The sequence below is a fragment of the Vidua macroura genome, chromosome 1 (assembly GCF_024509145.1).
Source record: "Vidua macroura isolate BioBank_ID:100142 chromosome 1, ASM2450914v1, whole genome shotgun sequence".
NCBI lineage: Eukaryota > Metazoa > Chordata > Aves > Passeriformes > Viduidae > Vidua > Vidua macroura.
The window spans coordinates 127,559,865-127,584,061 of NC_071571.1; the positions used below are offsets into that span (position 1 = coordinate 127,559,865).

Sequence of the window (24,197 nt, forward strand, 5' to 3'; positions counted from 1 at the left end):
GCACATTTATTGTTAATTTTAGATTAGCGGAAAACATATTTTAAAAATATCCTTTTTTTTTTTTTATGTTTCTTTCCAAGTTTCTCTCAGTGGAGGTGAAAAAAAATGGAGTAAGGTGGCTTAGAGCAGTGTTATGATGACCTCTTGTGGTTAAGTAATACATGCATTTTGGTTCAAAGTCTCTTGAAAACTTGCAGTATCAAAGGTTAAATTCTGTGCTTAGATCTGAAGAGCTTTGTGTTGTTAGTGTTGCTTAACCTGAAATAACTCCTCCTCCCAAGCACATTATCAATATTTATTTAGCTCACTGCTAAAAGATTATTTTAAAAATATCTCAGCCTTTGCATTCCACAAACATAGCAGGTCAGAGTATAGTGTTTCCTCACATGGTAATTTGTTAAAGCAAATTCACAACTCTATCTAAATAAAATCATTAATATAAACCCCAATAATATTTAATAAAACCGTGTCCACTACAAGTGTGAAAGAAAGCCTATAAACCACTCATTATAAGAAAAAATATATAGATTATATTGATAGACTGCAACAGTAGATATTGAATATATATATGTTTTGCATAAATATTGATGGGACGTCATGTTTAAATTGCTGTTAAAGATGTCTCTTTTTCTCAGCTTTTCTTTCAACAAAAATCAGAGAACTAAGGATTTTCTGATGTTGCCAACAGCAGGCTATCAATCTGGATCAAATTATCTGACACCTTATCCCTTAGTAGATAAAATTGCTTAAGACTTTATCCTGATTTTCCAGTTTCCTGAAATCATTCAAAATTACACTGATTTCATTAGACCACCTTGCTAAGTGATTATATTACAAGTGATAGTCCCATTAATATTTATAGATCCGCGGTAGTACTTTCCTGCTGGAGGATCCCCAGTGGTGGTATTTACACCTGCCAGGCAGTATTGACATGACCTTACTAAATTTAGGATTTATTGCAATGCCACTTCTGCACTGGCTCTGCTGTCTGAAGCTTTGGAAGCTCATAGGGAGCACAACCTTGGACTGCCCCCAACTGGACATGTGCCACATTCTGAGACGCTGTGATTGCAGCTGGGGGAGCCTGAACTCAGCTGCTGTGAGACCTGACTTGTTTACGCAACACATAACATAGCTGTAGGTTAAACCTACATGCTGCTCTCAGTGTACACAGCAAACATTATTAGCTCTCCCCATTTCTTTTCTTTGAAAAGGTAAAAAACAGAGGCTATTGAGCAAAACACGCTGGAACAAAGTGGATGACAACAACAAAAAAGCAGGTTTAAATGAAAATGTGATTATCGGCACATGTCAGTAAGGAGGCACTGATGGCGGTCAGGTATCCTGAAAAGTGTCTCTGACTTTTGAAACATCATTGACAAAATTCTCCTAAAAATTTCTTGCATTAGGATGTTCTGAGCACTGCTGGTATGCAGACTTGGGAGACAAAACCAAATTGTTTGTGTGGGGGAGGGAAATGTTTTGTTTCTATTTTCTAATAGGGCTAATCTGTCTCATTCTTCTTTAGCTGGGTTAACTCTGCAGTGCCAAGAACTGACTGACTTAAAACTGCAAACCCAGTGTATGAGGAGCAAACTCCAATACTCTTGGCCCCATTGAACTTCCAACTAAATACAGTTTGCATGTCTGAGCACATGATTTTTCAAAATGTCTAAATGCTGCCATTATTTCCCCTGTCATTTTTTCCCCTGTGTTAGAGATGAGATAATATCCAGCCTGAGACAATTTTCATTTAACCCTCAAGGTGCAGTTGTATTGCTCCACTGGCTCCTTTGGTTTCTTGGCTGGCTGGCTAGGAGCCTCCTGCCCATTGGAGCAGCCAGCCAGCCAAGAAACCAGCCAGCCAGTGACCTCCCTGGAGGGGGTAGGGGGTGGCTGTTTTGGCAGCAAATATGCAGGCATCTTGTCCCTCATTGTATAGCCTTCCAAGCCTTGCTGTGCCAGGAGCAGTGTGGTATAGACAGGAATCATCTGGTGAGTACTGAGGTCTCATCAGTTTCTTCCCTCCCAGGACAGGGAAGGAGGTCTCAGTCACAGCCTTGTCCCACCAGCTGCCAACTCACAACTCTTGCTGCAGCCACATTTCAGCACAAATGTCAATAGACTAGCCATGGTGCATGCCTTCAGCCAACACAATATACCAAACATGTTCAAAGCTCTGAAATATGAGTGTGTGTTTTTAGGTGTGGGTGGCACACTGGGACAAGCTATGGTTTCAAAGCAAGTTCTAGATACTGACTTTCAAGGACAATGAAAGTCAAACCCTACAAAAACCTTTCACCTTTGCACATCATCTAATATTCACTGTAATTCTTAGAAGGCTCTTATAATTCGTATATATGTTTAGTGATAGAGATGAGCAGCAGAAAATTTCCAGCAAGCAAAAATGTTAAAAAAAAAACAATACAGAGACACTACCAGACCATCTAAGCTCCTTGAATAGGCTGTGTTCTGCCACAGACTACTATTTTACTGCAGAAATATTTTCTCTATAGGCATTCTCAGATAACTTCCTGTTTATAATACAGTTTTATTCAAGCTTTGTAATGTGCTTTCTCATTCTCCAAGCAGTACAGAGCATTCTTGCAAGCAGGGGTTAAATCCTGTGCTTCCTTTTTGGCTTCTCTTCCAGCAATAACAGGTTCATTTTCTGGCTTTGACAGGAGGGAGTTGGATTTACTGGCTGGCCACTGTGTAAGCATCAACTATACTGGAACTACAGTAGGAGCAAGAAACAGGAAGAAACCAGTTGGTAAAACACAATCATAGGCTGGCAGGAATTCCGTGACTATTTGTCACTCCTTCCAAAGAGGGGAAAAACAGTTGGTGGCAGATATTCAGTGCCATCAAGTACCCAGAAAGATCTTCTTTCTCCATGCCAGGATACTCAGAATTTTACTTCAATGTGGACCATGGCTATTTGGAGGGTCTGGTCCGAGGGTTCAAAGCTGGGATCTTGACAAGTGCGGACTATGTCAATTTAGCACAGTGTGAGACACTAGAAGGTAAGTCTGCTGGTTTATTTTATTCAGGAAGGAAGACTGTTGCTTAGGTGTTTGAAGAAGGGAAGGTAAAAGACTGAACTACTGAGGGTTTTTCTTAAACCCAGAGACAACCCTAATGTCCTTTGAAGAACTGTTCTCATATTTAAGTTAAAACTTTCCATAGACTGTGATTTGTGTGCAGGCTGTAATTTGTTAAGCAATGCAGACAATGGGGCTTTTTGGTTTACTGATAAGGTTTAGAGATCTCATCCACAGAGTTCTTATGGAGATTGGCAACCTTCTCACAGATTTAACCATGCTATAGAACAATTCAGGTCTGGAACTTTCATACCATTTCAGCTGTATAAAACAGTTTCCAAAATCTTGTTAAAAGTGTGCTATTTGGCTCTGAGTTTCTCTATAAAATACATGATTTTAGTAATTTGTTACTTCCTGAGTTTTAGGGCAGTGATGGAGACTCGGCTTACCAGGAACAGAAAACTAGACTCCACAAAGATAAAACTTAGGGAAATAGGGAAAAAAAAAAAAAAAAATAAAAAAAAAAAGAAAAAAAAAAAAAAAAAGAAAAAAAAAAAGCTCTTTTCAAGGTGACTTTGCCACAGTAATAAAGAGAACACACAGTAGTTTCCAAAACAGCTTTCTGTGGCCAAGACTGGTCACAGCCTGATGAAGACAGACTTGTACCAAAGAATCATATGACATACCTTTAGACACTTGGCAGGAAAAAAATGCAACAGGAAGAAATCACCTTTCTAAAGGAACATAAAGTTCATTTTCCTGACTGCAAAATGAAAGCTATGATTGTACACTCGATTTCTATAACTTGCAGTCTATTAGATCAATTTGGAAAAGGAAGAAGGAGAATGAATAAGCTCGCTCTATTTTATGCTTTGGCTGATTTCTAGATGCAGTAATGGGTTTGGAGTAAGAAAAAGGGAAGAATGATGATTTCCATATCCAACAGAGTTTTGAGGCTGTCTAAATTATTAATATAAATAATAACATAAATCTGGGAAAATTGCTTGCCATTCATTTCTTAGATTAAAACAACTACATTTAAAGAAATGGATATAGATATTTACCTGTCTGCAGAATAAAGTTCCTCTTATAGTTAAAGAAGAGTTTATCAGTACAGTCAATGGAATCTAGACACTACTGAACAGACCAAGTGCATGTGTCTACTTCTGCTGATAACCTGGACAGCTGTACCAGCTCTCCATTAAATACAGTGGCAGTTCAGACACACAGACCAGAAGTATACAATCACACTGAGAAATGAAATTTATTCCTTATGTCAGCTGGACAAAAGCAACTGTTTCTTTACACCATTTGTTCCAGCATTTGTGATCTATGCAACTTACAGACTCTACAGAAAATACTGATATTGTATTTAATTTTTAAGTGAAAAAGTCCTGCTGCATAAGTATACATACTTCAGAAAAAGGTAACAGCTTCAAACATCTATAAAAGACACAAAGGACAGATAGGTAGAATAACTTAACTATGTTGTCTCTTCACTTCTCCCTGCAGATGAGCTCAATAAATGATGTCATCCAAAGCCCCATGAAGGAAAAAAATCCTGGTTGCTTCTGAATAAGAAGAAAAGATACAGAGTTAAAAACATATAAGCAAAAGGGATTTTTTGCACCCTTCACAAAAGAATACTTGCTCATATTAAGTTTAGAATAGGTAAAAAAACCCTAAATTTTAAGTCATACAAGGAAGTTATTTACCACCATGAGGTAGCTTTCAAATATTTCTCAGATATATAAACCTTCAATATTTTTAAGAGCATGCAGCAGATGGACAAGTAACAACAGAGAGATAAAAAACATTCCTAATTAAAATTTGTAATAGGAAGAACAATTAGTTTTACTTTTGAAACTTATTTTTTCTAGTGTTCATTCCATTTTAAAATGCAAGTGATTTCATCAATATAAGCAGCAGCCTTCAGCATCCCTCCAGAAGCATATCTCTACTACCCACTATCACTTCCCCTTTTTCTCCATTCAACGACATCTTTTTCACCACTGTAACTTTTTTCTACTTATTATAGGCAGGTAACAGATTCCCACCATTTACCTACCAAATGAATTATTTATAATAAAAATATGAGAAATATAAAAATAATGGATTTCTACATGATATTAAACACTTACTTCTCTGCACATGTCGGATGCTGTAATACTGAACTTTCACTGTGAGTGTACAGCACACCAAACCCACAGACCCCTACCTAAAGTAAATTTCTAAAGTAAATTTCATACATTGTCTTTTATTTAAATTTGAAATATTCAGCAAGAGGATCTGTGCTGTAGTAATGTGATGTTTACTCAGTAGTGCCATCATGTCTTCACATTAAAAGGTAATAAATTTACCCTATTCTGTGTTCTGTGGCTTAGCACCACACCACAAAAATGACCTAAGCTAAAGACACTATAAATATGGTAAAACAAACAAGCAGAAAACAAAAATCAAAACCACTCAAAGTAACCCATAAACATAAGCAAAAAGCTCTTTTAATTTCAAAGTGGTTTTGGTATCTCTAGAGAGGAAACCATAACATCACTACTGAAGAACCACAAGAAAAACTGTAGATTAGTGCTTTCCATCTGCTTGATAGTCAGAACAAGTGTAAAAGCGAGATGGAAATTAAAAAAGAACTAACAGACTAGTCCTCTCAATTCAGGGCCATATAGACAGGAGGAGAGGCTTTCAGTCCCACTTAGACATCCTCTTTGGCTTGGTTGAACTACCTCATGGGCTGCTTGCTGCTGGTTTGACCCTACGGCATCATCTGTTTCAAGGGAATGAGGTTCCCAGAGCAACCTTGCTGACAGTTTTGAAGTAGAATAGGGGGGTGTGGGAGTGTGGAGGTGTTTAAATGCAGTGTTTTGTTCTTCTCTTGCTTTTTTCTGTGATAGAAAGACTTCTGCTCTGTAGAAAGGAGCCTAGGTCACAGAAGGACAAGCATCTCAACTCTCGTCCTGACAGAATCACTGAAAACAAGTTTACTTAACTTGCCAGAGCTAGGGCCTGCAGCACATGGTGGCTGAAATAACAGTGTTACCTGAAAGAAAACTGCAGCTAGTTGGTTATTGCTATCAAAGTGAGGGGTCAGACAAATTACCATGAACTTGATGCCAAGAGACCAGGTTAACACTTTGTTTAAGTTCTCACAATATTCTTTATTTCTTTTTGATCAAGATCATTCCTGTCTTAACTGCATTTGTCTTAAAGTAGTCTTCCTCTGCATTAATTCCTTTTAGTCATACTTCAGTTAATTGTGTTTGTTTGCTGTTCAGTTGTGAGTAAACTCATGTAATTATTTAAGGTCTTACTTTTCCTATAAGTTGTTTTTCTGAATGTAATTTTATGAGGAAATAGACAATGCAGATGGATGACAATCAAAATGAATGTATGACAGTTGAAATACAGGAATTTTCTTTCCTAGGGATCTTTAGGACAAGGGCCAGAGTCTTGTGTAGGTCTCCAAGAGACCCTGAGAAAAGGGGCAGCTACTATCAATAAAAGGTTTTGGTGAACAGGAATGTCTGGGGCCCCTGTAATGCTCAGTCATCCTGCTTAGTCACCCAGTCATGTCACTAGTGCAAATGTCTGATAGCGATAGTTCCCAGGCCTTATTTATGCCAGCAGCAAAGAAAGGACTATAATTTAGGTTGACCAGTTCAGTCTCTAAGCTGCACTGAACTCTGTCTTGATGTGAACTCTGATTATGACATTCCTGGTTGATATTATACGGTATTGCAGCTTGTGGATTATTATTTTGGCCAAGACCATGAGACAGAGTAGAATATTTTTTTCTTAAATACAGTATGCATGTTGGCATTTATTTATTCAATTAAATAAATACATCTATAAAGCAGGCTGTGTAACTGACAGGGATATAAACCCAACATTCCTGGGTATAACATTTCCTCCATAGCTTATAGGAGATGGGTGAGGCTATTTAATGAATTATAGCTAATATTTTTCATGCTTTATATTAAGGCATGGTTTATGAAGCCAATCAATCAATCAGAGAACTGAGGAACAGTAACAAAATCTTGTGAAACTACTTTTGATCAGGAGGTTTTTGTGTCTGTTCATCTTATGATTATGTTAATCACACTTCAGAATGGTCAACACTTGGGGCTGATATTTGGGTTTTACAGTCTGCTTTATGTAGTTAACCCCTGACAAGTATTGTGTTTGAAAGGCATTTACGCAGTGTGGCTAAAAGTGTGGTTCATCTGAAAAGAAATTGAGAAAAGTTGGAATTGAGCTCTGCATCTAATAAAGTAGTATTATCTAATCTGAGCATATGCCTAGTATTTTTATACTCTGCAAAAAAAAAAAAAAGAGAAAAGTAGGAATGAACAGTTTTCACAGGAAATGTAGGTGTAAAATCAAAATATTAATGAGCTTTTAAAAACTTGGTCTTACATAGACTAATTTCTGGGTATAACTGCATTTTTATTTATCTCTTCTTAGTCTTGCTTACCTTTCCCTCTTTCTTTAATTGTGTTTCTTTTTTCATATTTGGATTCTCTTTCTCCTCTTCCTACATGGAAGTCTATACTGAAACTATGACTTTTTCTAAGTGTGTTATGTGATTTGATACAGATTTGATGAATAGACTATATTTGGTGGATAAGGAATTGGCTGAGTGGTTGCATCCGGACAGTAGTGGGCAATGATTCAAAGTCCAGATGGAGCTCAGTGCTGAGAGGCGCCCCTGAAGGGTTCTTTTTGGGACCAGTACCGTTTGATATCTTCATCAGTGACACAGACAGTGCGATCGAGGGCACTGTCAACAGGTTTGCAGGTGGCACCAAACTGAGTGGTGCATGTGACACCAAACTGAGTGAGTGGTGCAGTTGACACAACTGAGGGACGGGATGTCATTTAGCGGGACCCAGCAAAGCTGGAGAGGTGAGCCCATGGGAATCTTACAAGATTCAATGAGGCCAAGGGTAAGGTCCTGCACCTGGGTTGGGCAATCCCTGGTATCAACACAGGCTGGGGCAGGAAGGAATTGAGAGCAGACCTGTGGAAAAGGACTCGGATGTTTACTACTCTTGGACAAAATGTCAGACATGAGCTGAAAATGTGTGGTCACAGCCCAGAAAACCAACTGTATCCTGGACTGCATCTAAAGCAAGGAGAGAAATGGTTCTCTCCCTCTGCTCTGCCCTTGTGAGATCCCACCTGGAGCACTGTGTCCAGCTCCAGGGTCCCCAGATCAGGAAGGACATGGGCCTGTTAGAGTGAATCCAGAGTAGGGCCACAGAGGTGATCAGAGGTCTGGAACATCTCTCCTATGAGGAAAAGCTGAGACAGTTGGGACTGTTGAGCCTGGAGAAGGTTCTAGGAAGACTTTATTGCCAACTTTCAGTATCTAAAGGGAGTTACAAGAAAGATAGAGACAAGCTTTGTAATAGGGCCTGTAGCAACAGGACAAGGGGCAATGGTTTCAAACTAAAAGAGAATAGATTCAGACTAAATAAAAGGAAGAAACATTTTAAAAGGAGGGTGGTTAAACACTGGAAGAGGTTGCCTAGAGAGGTTGGAAACATTCATGGCCAGATTGGACAGGACTCTGAGCAACCTTGAGAGACAGCCAACTTGCATAGAAGACTCTATGAAATTTATCTCAGTAAGCTACAGTGCTAAATGTAGGAGTCTGCTTCACACTGTACTAGTTCTTTTACTTTAAGTGTCAGTGTAGGCAGCCTTATTGCATTCTAAGGAAGCATACACGTAGGGAATTAGGCAAAAGTGGCTACTGTACTGATCAATGCTTACCTTGCTATCTGCAAATTAACTTCCTTACAGGTACAACCTTCTTTCCATCAAAGGAAAGTGCTGCTGTCCTTTTTCCTAATTATCAGTTCAGATTTCACATAGAAATCTAATTATTATAAATGCCCAAATCATATAACAGCATCCCAGTCTATAATTTACAATAGTTTTAATATAGCATTTGACCACAATTATGCACTGAAGTGGGGCCTTTTCTAAAAGAAAACATTAAACTGTTTTGAACAGCAAGAACTGATTCAAATGCTTGCTTATGCCTCATACTAAAAAATGTCTATCAGAGAAAATTTGTCATATTAATTCTATGATAGCGTGAAAGTTTCTTTTAACTTTATGGTCAAAACAACTCATTTTTCCCTAGTCACCAGGGTTCAAACAGAAAATGTCACAATGACCCAAGTTTCTGGAACAGCTTCTTAGGATTTGCTAGTAGCAGCCATAAATTAGAGAAAGCCAAACCAGAAATGCTAAGGGAGTGTAAACTCTCCCCTTTCAAGTGCTCCACTGCAGAATCATTTGGAGTCCAGAATGTGCGCCAGGCAAGATGTGTTCCCTTCTTCAGGCAGCCTGATAACAGAAGATTATAATCTTACTTGAGATTTAGATGTTTCGTGGGAATATTTAAGATCTTACCAAAGTTAAAGAATTATTCCTATTAATGCAAAACAGTCCATGAGACTGCAGCAGACAAAATAACTGACACATTATAATGGTGCAAATCAGTAAAATCGAAACATTGAACAAACCTGATGAGGAAAGGACTAGAGACATTAGTGAGTAACAGCCTACCTGGTATGTCTGAAAATGAAAGCTGATGGTAAAACTTCTGACAAAGGCATAAATTATTTGTTCTTTCCTACAGTATGCAGAAAGTTTTACTAGTAGAAGGCAGTACAAATTTGCATCAATTTTGCATTTACATTCTATTAGAGCTATGCAAAAAAAAACTTTCCAATAGAGTATGATCAGTTTCTTAATGAAAAAAATGTATTAGAAATTAAGTTTTTAAAAAAATTTGGTTGCAGACAATATGACAGTTTATTCTCATGATCTTTCCTGAATTTAATTTCAGATCTGAAGTTACATCTACAGACTACAGACTATGGCAACTTCTTGGCTAACGAAACTGGCCCTCTCACTGTTTCCACCATCGATGAAAAACTGAAAACAAAACTACTCACAGAATTTCATTACTTTAGAAACCATGCTTTTGAACCACTTGCTACTTTTCTGAATTTTGTCACGTAAGTAATATTACCACATAGCTTACCACACAGCAGTAAAATAGCTTACCACATATCTTACCACACAGAAAAAGCAGTTAAATAGTGTAAATGCAACATATTAGAATTTCTACTAAGTTTTAAAACCACCAAAATTACTTTGATACTGCTACATTTGCATACTTTACTTGCTAATATAAATTCTGAAACTGTATGTGTATATGAAGAGCTGTTGTCTTCACAGCTAATTATTTTAAAGACCAGAAGCAGTTTTCTTTATGTGAACAGTGGCAGAAGAATTGGTAGAGATTAATTAATTTAAAAAATGGTTAAAATTTTCAAACACTGTTTAAGCCAGATAACTTGGAAAACTACATTGCTGGGGGGGGGGCATAATTCATGCAAAAATAATAATTTCATGATGTACAGGGAAGTGATTTAATTCCTAGGCAAGCGGCAAATTGTAGACCTTTTTTAAAGGGGGAAAGACAACACATCCTACACCTGTCATAATTTTTATACTATTTGAACCAAATAAATAAAAACCAGGGGGACTTCATATGGCATATTGCAAGGTACTTAGATCCAAGTAGCTTTATTTGAAAGTTCAGCTGCTGTTTGATGCTGGATGAAGAGAAAGCTCTGATCTCAATACCATCATAAATAGATGAAACTTGCAAACAAGTGGTTTAAACAACTGTAAGAACAGGGATCTGCTTTTTAACAGTAAAACAACATGGACTAGCAAAATACCGGCATGATATTTTACCTATTTACTCCCCTTGATCTTATACTTTTAATATATTTTAACAAGAATAATTAACTGTTCAACTAACTTTCAAGGACCATTTTTATTATTATAGTAAAAAAGAAAGTATCATCATTTTTTGTTTTCTGGTCATGTGTAGCTAACCACTTTTAGGCTGATATATTAACAGGATCTTAAAGGCTGTCCTAGGATGCCTGTGGGCATACAATGTTTACATTTTGTTTCAGGGAAATAAAAATGAAAGCATGAAAGTTTTGGCAGTTCTTTTCTCACACTCATTGACATAGATGTATAGATGTGTATGCACAGTCTTTGCTCATTGTTGTTTTTTTTAAATAATGGGTACACTGGTTAAAGATATTTCACACAAATTATTGAACTACATTCCATCAGATCTTCAAGCCCTCCTCACATATTTTGGGTGAGAACATATTAATCCTGTATGTTTCTAGCTGTGTTCTTAGTCAACAATGCAAACACAAGACTGGCATTTGAGAGAATTTCCAAGTCACTGACAAGACTCTTCTCAGCCCCCTTTGACACTAAACTAGTATGAAGCTGATAGAAAACTTCTACTCAAAAGAAAACTTTAATAGAGAAGAAATCTGTAAGAGCCTGTTCTTAGCTCCCTTATGGGAGGATGTTTAAAGCTGAGTGAGAAGAAAACTTAAACTGGACCATCTGCATGAAGTCTGCAGTTTTAGTGCTGAGATTCCCATGTACTTCTTTGTCCAGATGGTATATATGAAATAAAAAAATCCCAAGCTTGAAAAGTTGCTAGCTCAAGTGATTTGCTTTGGATACTTGTTTTGCTCAGGTGATTTGCTTTGGATTCACTTGTTACAGTGAATCTACATCTCTCAGCTGTTATGGTTATTATAGTCTTGTGTCAGTACCACCTTTTTAAAAGTGTCCATTTTCTGAATCAGTCATATCAGTCAGGTATCAATCAGGTTTAAAAGTAGTGCTGTGTTATCTACTTGCTATTTTAAAACTTCTGTTGATTTTTGATGAGCTATTGATACAGAATGAACATACATTCTGATAATACTTCGGTATTATGACTAATTTTCAAAAATGTTGGATTTTTATTTTTTCAAGTGAAAGTTGATTATAAAAATAATTTATTTTTACTTTTTATTTCCAATACAGATACAATTATATGATTGACAACGTAATTCTTTTAATAACTGGCACATTACATCAGCGACCCATAGCTGAACTTGTTCCCAAGTGCCATCCATTGGGGAGCTTTGAGCAAATGGAAGCAGTCAGCATTGCCTCAAACCCTACTGAACTCTTCAATGCAATTTTGGTTGACACACCATTAGGTAAAAACACTAAATTATTTCTTTTATTTTTTTTTCTCAAAACTACTAATCCTGTATTCTTTAGAACAGGATGTTTCCCACTGGATATGCTGTGTTTTGGTAATACAAATCTTGAATTGTAGAGCAAGAACATCTGAAGTGGTGTTCATGACATATTCTATTAACATTTATTAATAGCTTCTATATCCAACATGGGTAGCAGAGTCATGTTACTCAAGAAGTGCAATGTATATCTTTTCTGTTCAAAGTAGTCACTGATTTAAAACATATATATTTTTATTTCAACACCTACATTATATTAAAAAATATGTCTTCACTAAGGACAAGAAGACAGCTACTAATAAATATTGAATGTCGTGGTAGAACCCAGATTCTCTCTTGAGATTTGGGCATGGTTCAAATACAAAGAAAAGTCCTATTTTGAAGAACTAAATCCAAGAGCAAAGCATAAAGTTTGGAAATGTCACATTATGAAATTAAGATGAAACTCTGCTCAATGTGGTGCAGCAGCCAACACGAACAAAACCTAATGGCCTGTGAAGGGCACTGAGAATAAGCCAGAACTGGATGTATTTGAATGTATATGAAAACATTATGTGCCCTCATCTTCAGTACTGTAAGAGGTTTTGGGTTCTGCTTCTCAAAAAGGTGTGATAGGTTGGCCTCAGACAGAAAAAAATTCCCACCCAGCCACTTGCCTTCTCTCAGCACAATGAAGGGGTAAAAAAAGGTGGAAAAAATAGATTGTGGGTTGAGATCACCCACAAAGTACTGTTGCAGGCAAACCAGACTAAATCTGCGGGGAAATTAACTTGATGTATTACTGATCGATATATGTATGGCATAATTAATTACTGATCCAGATATAAGGAAACAAACAGAAAATAATGAAACATTTAGGGGAAAACTTGGGGAAACCTGGGGAAAATACCTTTCTTCCATCCTTTGCTGCTCCTTCATGCCAGGCTCCTGCTCTCTGCCCCCTCTGTTATCCCTACAGGTTACATTGCATCCCTCCAGACAGGCAGGGCAGTCACAAAGAGCAGGGGGAGTTTAGAGCCATAGAATCATAGCATGGTTTGGGTAGGAAGTGAGATAAAAGATCATCTAGTTCTAACACCCCTGCCATGGGCAAGGACACCTTCCACTAGACCCTGTTGCTCAGAGCCCCTTCCAACCAGGACTTGGATAATTCCAGGGATGGGGCATCCACAACTTCCCTGGGTAACCTATTCCTGTTTCATCATCCTCACAGTAAAGAATTTCTTCCTAATATCTAATGTAAACTTACCCTCTTTCCATTTAAAGCCATTCCCCATTGTCCTATTATTACATGCCTTGGTAAAAAGTCCCAGTTTGTTTTGCAGGTGGGCCCCCTTCAGATGCACCTGCTTGACTGAGGGGCTTGGCTGTGCCCTTGGTGGGTCCCAGCTGCAGCTGCCTGTACAGTGAAATCAGAGAAGGGACAGAGCAGAACAGCTAAAATGAACAGTGCTGCCATGTGTAGACAGACTGAAAAGTCCAGACTGAAGTTTGGAGTGGACAAAGCTGATGAGAGATATGGACATGGTTTATAGATTCCTGAGAGCAGTGGTTTGTTCACAGTGAGTTATGAACTGCTGCTTACCAAATCCTTCAGAAAAACTAGTTTTAAAAGGTGAACTAAACCACTGTTTTCACACAGCTGGTAGTAGTAAATTTCTGGATTTTATTATATATATATTTTTCTTCTTTTTTTTTTTTGTTTGTTTGTTTGTTTGTTTGTTTGTTTGTTTTGCTAAACTAGTTGTAAGAGAAGAGAGTGTTGTCAGTTCTTTAAAGTCATGGGACAAATTTGTGGGCAATAGATCTATAAGGAGATACTGAAGGGAACACTCAGGGCTATACTTCCTGATATTCTCCATTTAAAATCTGGATGCTGGAAAAGTAGGAAGGGATAAGACCACAAAACATGGGCAGGCTCACATCCTTTCTGCAAATACCATCTTCCATTGCCACTGCTTGGGAAAACACTTTTTCATATGGTACTGCTCTGCCTCACTGGGCTGGCTCAGGAACAGCAAGAGGCACACGTTGGTTATGAATATCATATTGGTTATGAATATCATATTTTTAAATGGTCCAGCTGCACAATTGAAATTCATCCACTGCCTCCCTGCTCAAAAGCTTGCTCTTTAGCCAGTTCTGCCGAGGACCCATAAGCACAGGTGGTCAAGGTCAAAGCATGTGCCCTTTATCAGCTGCAACCTGTTGCCTTTCCCACAGTACATACGCAAAGAAGAAAAGGGAAAATAGGAAAGAGGATTCTCCTTAGCAATTGCAGAACACTTACATGATTTCAGACAAAAGTTATTTTTCATGTCCCTCACTAGAAAATCTCCATAATATCCAAACGATATACTTTAGAGAAGATTAGGGCTTTCATTAGCATTCCCATTTGATTCTCTCTGGAGACATGGGCTCTGGCTGCAGCACTGATTGATTCCCCTCACTGCAGAGTCTCATTAAAAAGGAGGGGATAGGAGGATAAGGGGAAAAGCAAGTGGATTTTTCTTCCTCTCTATGATATCACCCTTTCTTGTACAACAGAACCCTCAGATCCTTGTTCACACACTGATGAGCAATAGACAGGAGCTGCATGTTATCAGCATGCAGATTTATACTGCTATGTTTTAAACTCTGCTTTCAGCTGCTTTTTTTCAAGACTGCCTGTCTGAAAACGACCTGGATGAAATGAACATTGAAATAATGCGCAACAAACTGTACAAGGCAAGTCTTTACAAGAAAATGATAATATTTGGGGTTTATCAAATGTCTCAGCAAAGCAGGTCAGTATCATTAACCCTATTTTATGGATGGGGAAACAGAAGTATGGTGAGATAAAGCAAGCTGTCTAAGGTCCTCTGGTTGATTTCAAATCCTGGAATGAAACCCAGCTGCTTCCATTTCTACTCCACTGTTTGAGGACTTTTCAAATTTTAGGTCTGCATCCAAACTCTAATTTAATACCTTATTAATGAAAAAGCTCTAGATGTCAGGCTAATATTCAGATCCAGATTTGTTTATGAATAACTCAGCCACCAAATGCCAGAGAACTCTTAGCTCCTGAGTGAGCCTAGACAGGCTTTTGGCTAACATTTATCTTTATTTATATAAGGAAGATGAGATTTGAAAGGGTCTAATGGTTTTGAGTCTAGCTCACATGATTTTTATTGAAGGATTTTATATAATTTTCTTCCTTTAAAAGTAATTTTTAGCATTGTTACAGAATAGTGCTGCAAGGATATGCATCTAACATGAGCCTTACATTTTCAAAGTACTTTACAAATCTTGGCACACAGGTCACTACTCTTACAATGGTCTCTTTAAAGGCTATACATACTCCAATCCATTAACGGTTCTTACTGGCACATTCTTTTCAAAATCTTTATCATCTTTCTTTTACAGTGGATTCCCCAGATTGCAGGAAGTATTTTTACAGTGATCTGATTGCACTAGGGGAAAAGAAAATAAAATTCTGTTTGTCTTACAAATGATATTTTTAAATTCCAAAGCCAATTTTTAATTCTTAAAACATTTACTAACGCTCTCATTCAATACAACATCAATTATGCCTACATATATTAATTTTAAAATGTATTTTAATTCTTTCACAGTATTGCTATACTAGACACTTTTTCCAATTTGGTAACATACATATTTGATTCTTATATCCTGTGTGGATGTCCATATATTAACACTTATCCAATCTATTTTTTTTTCTTCTTGCTCATCTAAATATTAGGGGGACCATTCTGCAAACACTATTAAATTATTAATAGATAATTTCTCCTTTACTTCAGCTGCCAATGTGATCAATTGCTTCTGCTCTACTATCAGATAGCCCTGTACAGAACCTAATGCACAATTCTATGAAGTAGATCCCCCTTGAGATGTCTCTACTTAAAATTCACTTAATTGCATAGTTAATGACAGCTCCTAACAAGATTGTGTGAAGTTGTAGCAAATGCATTTTAACATAAATGTTCTCTAATACAGTATTTAGGGAGATTGAGAGGCAGGCAGAACAGCATCTCTGTTATATTTTGTGTCCTTCCTGCACAGGTATTTTGAAATGGGTGCAGATGCCAGAATCCTTAATAGACCAGAGGGCTCTGCAGACCAGTATTACAGAAGCTTTGTCTGCTGTTCTGTCCTAATCCAGGGTTTAGGGTAGAGCAGCAGGGATTAGTTTGTGTATCCTCATCCTGCTGGCCCAACAGCCGTGGCATATGCCCAAATCCCTCCTCCACTCACTGTAAATGAAGAGTTTCCTTTAGCCATCTGCTTATTATGCAGTGGAAGCTCAATGGAGCTCAAAAAGTTCCTTCTTTAGAGAGCAAGTAAAACATAATATTTTTCTTATTACAATTTTTGAAAACATTTTATCTGAAATTGTAAAAACAAGTTTCATTTGAACTAAGTAATTAAGCACATACTTAAAATTTAAATTCATAGGTGGAATTATCAAAGTTAATGGAATTATTTAAAAATTAGGCTCATGGCTATGTGCAATCCTGGTCCAGGTCTTAAGCAGCATTTAAAATATTTCTCTTCTTCTTTCATGTAGTCTTACCTCGAGGCATTTTATAAGTTTTGTGAAAAACAAGGTGGTACTACAGCAGAAATAATGAGACCTATTCTTGAGGTAAGAAACATTCAGTCTTCATACATTAAAGTACTCCACAATGTTTTCATAATTGTCTCACTTTCTTCTTCCTGTTCAATTTCTCTCCATTTGCAAAGGTATCTGTGAAATGTTTGCTTCTCCTCTAAATATACCTGTTTTTTCTAAGAGGTAATGAATAGTGTATTCAAGGATGACTTTTACCTTTTTACTAGAAAAGCAGCTAGACCATTACTAAGGAGGAGCCAGTCTCAGTTAATATTTTTATGTATCAGAGAGCAGAAAAGAATAGTTCACTAATCTCAACCTGTTGCCCTTTAACATTTCTCTCCATTATGTAGAAAAACAAAAAATGTTGATCATTGAGTTTGGGATAGCTAAAGCCTGGCATTACTGTCTATTTACTAATCAATAATCTTCAAGCTTCATGGCACTGCTACGTTTGTTTACTTTCCTATTACAATTGGTGATTGAGGTTAGAGTTGAGTGACCTTTGGAATTAGTGTCATATAAAAAAGTAGAACATTCTGTGTTATATTTTTGTCTCAACTCAGCAAAGTTTAATATTTTTTTCCATGGCATACAAAGTTCCTAATGTCCTCCCCCCAAAGCATGCATGCATCTAGTGAATGATATTTTTGTCTCTGTTTTTTTAATAAAAGATGCAGAAATGTCTAAAATTGAATTCTCAGCATTCAGCTCCCCTTTCCTTTTTTTTTCTCACTTAGTCTATCACAATTCTTTGCAGAGACTGACAGCCAGACCACCCACTTTCTTCCAGGAGTCTTTTCTTCTGGATAAGCAATTTTACACCCTGGAAACCAAAAAAATTCACTGAGGTCTGATGACTTCATACTGAAAGTTTGCATTTAGAAGACACATAATAACCCTGGGAGCTCATTCCTTTGTGAAGAATGTGTCTGAATTACATTTTACAAAATAATGTCCTAAAAGGGATTGCAATTTCCTATTTTAATTAAGCAGGTCACAACATTTCAATTTATGCTCTAAACAAAATGCTCCTAATCAAGTTAAATTGAATAGAAATTAAGTATTTTGACTTTTCTTAAAAATAAAAATCAAGAGATTGTCTGGCATAGTTGATTCAGATTTTTCAGAAACTTTATTTTTAAATAGAAATTCATGCTCAGTGCAGATTACTTACTAACATTAGTTAAAGCATGTGGTAAAACTCCCTTTATATCAGTGGTAACAATTTAGCCTATGATAAGCTTTTTTAAAATCCCTATGTAATGCCAATCAGCCAGGAGGATAAACTTTTCTATAGAAAATTTCCTTTTCTATAACATTTTATTAACCTGAAGAGACACACAGAACAGACTGCTAATGGTTGGATTCACAAAAAAAACCCCACAGGTTTAATTATTCAAAAGAATACTTGCTATTTATTTTGTAATCTTATATGTACCAACCTGACCCTACAGATGAGGTTGAGGTATTTAGCTCCCCGACTCCTTGTCCACCACACGTTGTGCCAAATTTCCTTATTAAGAGTACTGATGATCTCATTTCCACCATGGACAGCACATGCTGCATGTTTAGCCCTGAATCTGGCAGGAAACAGCGGGACTGCGCTGCACTGCAGCTAAAGCTGTGTCTGTTAGCATGGCCCATGCTAAATTCTGACCCAGCAGTCTCCCACATGCAAACATGCACTAAGGAAATGGTCATCCTCTGATGCCACCTCTACCTGCAGCAATCCGATAATCACCAAGTAATTGCCTTGTGGCCTTATTCTCTGTAGAGACCCTCATATGCCAATAATTTGATGATTTGAGAGGTCTGAATGGATGGGAGTTATCCTGAAAATTTTCTCAAACTGGAAGCCACCAGAAGCAGAACCCACACCTGCTACAATTAGTTCCAATTGCTTCTAATGTTTTTTATCAACAAAATATTGCACATCTAACAGCTAGATTCTACATGGCTATAACAAGATGAAAAAAAGAAAGCATTTGTCTTTCTAAAATGGTTTCAGTAGGTCTAATAGGCTTATTTTTATATTAATTAGGGAAGTGAAGTTTGGCCCTGTTATTCATTAGCTAGAAATCTTTTCAAACACGCTTGTTTTCATCTCATTACTTCTTTACTCCTTTTCCTTACTTCGAAGTCAGTGCCAGCGGGTAGCGAGTTCCTGTTATTGTGTGTTCCCATACACAAGAGTAGATGTGAATGTGTGTTTACTGGCTAAAGTGGCAGATTAGTGTTGCAAATGCAGCCTTATTATTCAAATGAAAAGAGCACCTCTCTGTTTAAACTAGTTCAGATATCCACAGCATAAGAAATTTTGTAAGCCGCCTAAAATGTGTGTACACTATATATACACTTCACTTGGGAAGATTTTCCCTGTGTAATCCCTGCAATTAGCAAGGGCTCTGCTGTTCTTAAAACATGAAAGTAAGGAATAAAGGAAAGAATTAAAACCACATCCAATTTAGATCTCAAGACAGAAGAAAAGATTGCTTTTATTTACTACTGCATTTTTAAGTCATACTGTAAGAATGGTAAGTGAAATTTTGCCTTGCACAAAATAAGAACCCGAGGGCTAGTCATTGGATTGCCTTTTAATCTGCTGCTGCAGTGAAAGTACAGGTACTACAGGAATCTAAACCTGACAGAAGAAATATAGCCTTTGATTCTATGTATTAAAAATTAACTGTCATTTAAACCACTTAAAACTTTAACTTGGCAAGTAAACGGCTCCCTCCTCCTTATAATTTTAAATATGTGCATTGAGAAACGACACATTTTTAAGGATTTTCATTCAGCTTTTACTATCAACAGCACTTTGAGTTACAGGCAGTACTATTCATTCTTGGTCCTTTCCTTTATTATTTTTAATTTATAAGATCATTATTTCATAACCTTACGTGTGAGGGTGTGAAGATATTTTTTCTTGTCAACATCTGGGTAAATAAGGAGGGAAATGAAGAAGCAGCAGAAATTATATTTTTAGAACAAAAATCACAGAATAAAATCCATAGTTGCAAAATCGTGTTTGATTTTCTAGTTAGAATTTAAAGCATATTTGCAAAGAAGAATTTGCAATTTCAAAAATAAGGTATGTTTCCAATGCTCTCAAACTGACTTTTAAAAAAAAATTAATTTCCATAGTTTGACTTACTAAAAAAACCCAGAATATACCCACACTAATTTAGAATGAGATATCTAATAGCACCTCTTTATTCTTTGTTTTGCATATTAAGTTTGAGGCAGACAGACGTGCTTTTATCATCACCATTAATTCATTTGGCACTGAGCTGAGTAAAGAGGACCGGGAGAAGCTGTATCCAACCTGTGGAAAACTTTATCCAGAAGGCTTACACCTGTTGGCCAATGCAGATGACTACGAGCAAGTGAAGTGTGTTGCAGAATACTATGCAGTATGTAAACTAATTTATTAAAACAAAAAGCCAATATAAAAATAGTTAATTAATATCTCCTGACATCAGCAAAATTTTTAAGAGTATACACATAAGTTAAAAGAATTTTCAAGAGAGGAAAAAAGTCAGCAGAGCTACTAAAGTTCCCATAAAAAAAGAGTATGGGATCAAAGACTTTTGATATGAAGAGATAAGATTAAGATAAGACATTATTACATTACTGCAGTACAAAGTTCCTCTTAAAAGCATGTTTAAGTAAGAGCAAATCACATCTAGTAAATACAACTCTTCCTACTCCATTCACTCTCCCCAAATTGAGTTTCATTTCATTGCTTCTGTCTCCAAGGTTTTGGAGCATAGCCATACAGCCTTTTAAACTCAGCTGACCAAACAATTCATGTCATTGATTAGTCAAACCTGATTTATTGCCAGTATACCCTAAAAATTCCCTTCTGAAATGTTTTCTCTACATCACTAATTGATTCAAAGAAGTACATGGAAATGTGAATATTGATGCAAATAGTGCTTTTATTAAAGATTAGCTAATCTGCAACTCTTGATCTATGAATTCATAGTTCAACTGTTGCAGATTAACTAAGCTGTTGTACTCTGTTGTACTCTGTCTAACTATAATATTTAAGCTACCTCTAAGCAGGTACAGAAAAAAAATGCCTGGTCTATTGCTTTTTCCACAAAAGGTGGAGCTGTGCATCTGCTCCTATGCATAAGCAGAACATTTTAATCATACGTAACCATGTCAGTGAGGTATGGAGCAAGACTGTTCATGACATGGTGGGTTATTTAGATGAATTTGGGAACCATTGTCGTAGACCTCTACTACATTCCTACTTTAAGGGAAAAACAAACCAAACACACAGAGAATGAAATTACACAGAAACATAACACCTAAGAAATCAAATCAAATGTATCTGCACAGGATATTCCAGGATGACAAATCAGATTAATGGATTTGGATACAATATTAATGCAGGTTAAGCAAATCCAGCTGACTACTGGAAATAAAAAGGAGCAGCCATGTGATGATCAGAGTTCAGTGTTTTGGCTCCATTTAGAGCTCTGGCTCTGATGGATACTATTTGCACAAGAAGTTCAGTGCTCTCTGCCCAAAGGAGTGAAAGGTCACATGTCATTCCACAATAAGTCTCTTTTAGTGTCTTCAGTAAATTACTTGAAATTGTCGGAATGATGATAAGAAATACAAGAACAAATCTGATTTTTCTTTCTTTTGCTGATTATATGCTTTTAACTTTTGATTTATGTAGAATTGTAATCTATACAGGAGGTCTTCTATGCAGAAAGATTACTTAACAAAGATTAATTTACAAAGTAATGTAAGGTGTCTGTGTCTGTGCTGCACAGAATGCAAAAGTACTTTATTTCCATGGAGTGGTTGTCTGTGCTTTTAGGAATATAAGGCTGTGTTTGAAGGCGTAGGGAGTGGCACTGGAGAAAAGACACTGGAAGACGCATTTTTCGAACATGAGGTAAAACTTCTAACCTTAAAATACAAAAATGAATGTTATTCACATGGAATAAGAGTTAAAACAAGAATGAGGTACAAGGCTTTTGATTTTACTGTACTGCTTCCTATTCAAGAACATGGATTTTTGATGGCTGTCAACATTTGGCTGAATCGAAATAGAAGAATTTACCTTTTTAAGTAAAATTAATCCTATATCATTCTTCTGAAGACTCTTTACAGAGCTATTAATCCTGATAGCCTATCCAAAAGCTATCTCATAAACACCACTTAATTAAATTTCTTTTGAGTAATCTACTAGAGAAAGTATTTCACCACTGTCTTTTATTTCCTGTAATATTGCTGTAGCCTATTACCAAAATTATTCCACAGATGACATTTCAATTACACTGATACTCAAGAGATTGCTAAATATAATTATGGTTGCAAACCTGCAAGACATCTTGAACATAAAAGCTACCATATAAAAATCCCATTCACCTTCCTTGAAGTTTTATCATAACACTTGTTTCATCTTTTCTACAGGTAAAGCTGAATATGCTTGCATTCAATAACCAGTTTCATTTTGGAGTATTTTATGCCTATGTGAAGTTAAAGGAACAAGAATGCAGGAATATTGTATGGATTGCTGAATGCATTTCTCAGAGACACAGAACCAAAATTAACAACTACATTCCAATTTTCTAAATCTGAGAATATATAATGCTTGAAAAGATGCATCATTTCATAGAAAAGAAGAAAAATCTTATTTCAAAAATTAACTCTTATTAGATGTTTTAAATTGTATTAATGAGCCTCCTTACATACATCACTGTAGAAAAAAAAGTAATGCAGTTAGAGATACAAGTACTTCATAAGGAAATACTAATGGGTTTATTCACAAATTTGTCGGTAGATTTGTTCCCCACTGTGCCTATTTTAATTTAATCGATCAATAAAAACCTCCTGCAATGTCTTACATATATACTCTTTCTCTTTTGTGGAACCAAGATTTGTATCAATGACATTTGAAAAGCTCTTTAATGGCTTTTTTTTTTTTAATTAATGTTTTCCTCAAGGGGCCAATTAAACCACTATTTCTATCTCACAGGGTCTTTCTCACGGCATACAAATTGTATGAAGGACTTAATACACAAATAAGAGAAACTCTGAGATTGCCCTTAACAAATCTGAAGGGGAAGCTTCCTGATCTTAACTGTGATTCCTCTCTGCAACTACAAGTAAATACGTAACTTCAGTATCACTAAAATGTTTTTATTTCTTCCTTTATGGTCAAATGAGGAGCACCCTAAGTGTCAAATAATGGGGGTCTGATCTAGTCTACAGCAATAAAAATATCCCCTCCCAACACACCAAATAATTGTCTTTATGTATGCACTATAGAAGATTATGAAACATGAATGAAAATGCCAACCAAGTCTGTATCAGTTTTACATCAGACACAAACAACACCAGCTCTGAGCTATTTGAGGACCTGGCTAGAATCAGTAACTAAAAATAGCGGGAACAGTTGAAGCCAGATTGTAGCAGGACAAGATTAATTCTGCCGAAGAAAAAGGGAGGATTTTGAAAGCTTTATCGATGTTCTGCCTTCCTACTCTATTCAAAGAATTTGCCCTTTTATTTTTCAAACAGATCATACCTTGATTTTCTGCATGACTTCTCAGTTTCAGGCTGCACAACAGCAAATCTCACTCTTCAGCTGGCTGTTCCTCCAGTAAATATGATACAGAAATACAATCCATTTCCTGCTGAGTGGACAAAAAAAAAAAAAAAAATCTGATGTCAACACCTCAGAATTATGGAAAACATTCAGGCATCATGATCTTAAAAACAGAGACATAATATAGCTCTCTCTATAATATGTAAATGTGCACATGCATTAATACATAAAAATTAATAAACTTTGTGGGTTTTTTATAAAACCACACTTCTTGAACTGCAAATAACAACAAAGGGCCATATCCCAGAACATCCTATACTCATTTAATGCAGAATTGAGATGATTTTAATACTTTGCTGTATTGTGAATAGCAGAAAACCTTATATTATTACTTTAAAAATATTTTCATGGGTTAATTTAGAAATAATTTAGTATGAATTTAGAAAAATTGACTAAAAATTGTGTATAAGACAAGAATACAAGTCTTATTTCTATATCAAGGCATATATCTTTAGTAGATCCAGCAATTCTGAAAAAAAAAAAAAAAAAAAAAAAAAAAAAAAGAATTTATTTCCGAGTCTAATCTGTGATCAGTGCTTTCATATACCACAAACTGTATCCCAAACTACTTCACAAGCTGCAATGGAGAAAGAAATAGAAAACATTGCCACAAATTTGTGGATTTTTCTATATTTGCATTAAAATGACATGAAATACTATATATGCATTTAAAAAACTGTTAGGAGCAGAAGAATAATAAAGTCAACTGGTCTGGGACACAGAAACATAAT

The 24,197-nt window shown here is 36.3% G+C and overlaps 1 protein-coding gene across 2 annotated transcripts; it reads left to right on the plus strand.

The window, feature by feature from the left end:
* Positions 1–2,896: 2,896 nt before the first annotated feature.
* Positions 2,897–22,950, plus strand: ATP6V0D2 (ATPase H+ transporting V0 subunit d2). Of its 2 annotated transcripts, none has more exons than XM_053983910.1 (8): positions 2,897–3,026; positions 9,922–10,093; positions 11,994–12,172; positions 14,862–14,941; positions 16,782–16,859; positions 20,066–20,242; positions 21,670–21,747; positions 22,834–22,950. In XM_053983910.1, the coding sequence occupies exons 1-8, from the start codon at positions 2,897–2,899 to the stop codon at positions 22,861–22,863; spliced, it is 924 nt and encodes a 307-aa protein (XP_053839885.1). In that variant the 3' UTR covers positions 22,864–22,950. The 2 variants fall into 2 exon arrangements, with proteins under 2 accessions (XP_053839885.1, XP_053839875.1); XM_053983900.1 differs by lacking the exon at positions 22,834–22,950 and adding an exon at positions 22,269–22,701.
* The last annotated feature ends 1,247 nt before the right edge of the window (positions 22,951–24,197 follow it).

Excerpts from the sequence above, each read along its gene's own strand:
- ATP6V0D2 (XM_053983900.1), top strand. The coding sequence starts at position 2,897 with ATGCCAGGATACTCAGAATTTTACTTCAATGTGGACCATGGCTATTTG. Across the intron at positions 3,027-9,921 it reads ACAGTGTGAGACACTAGAAG|ATCTGAAGTTACATCTACAG; the intron begins GTAAGTCTGCTG and ends ATTTAATTTCAG. Across the intron at positions 20,243-21,669 it reads GTGTTGCAGAATACTATGCA|GAATATAAGGCTGTGTTTGA; the intron begins GTATGTAAACTA and ends CTGTGCTTTTAG.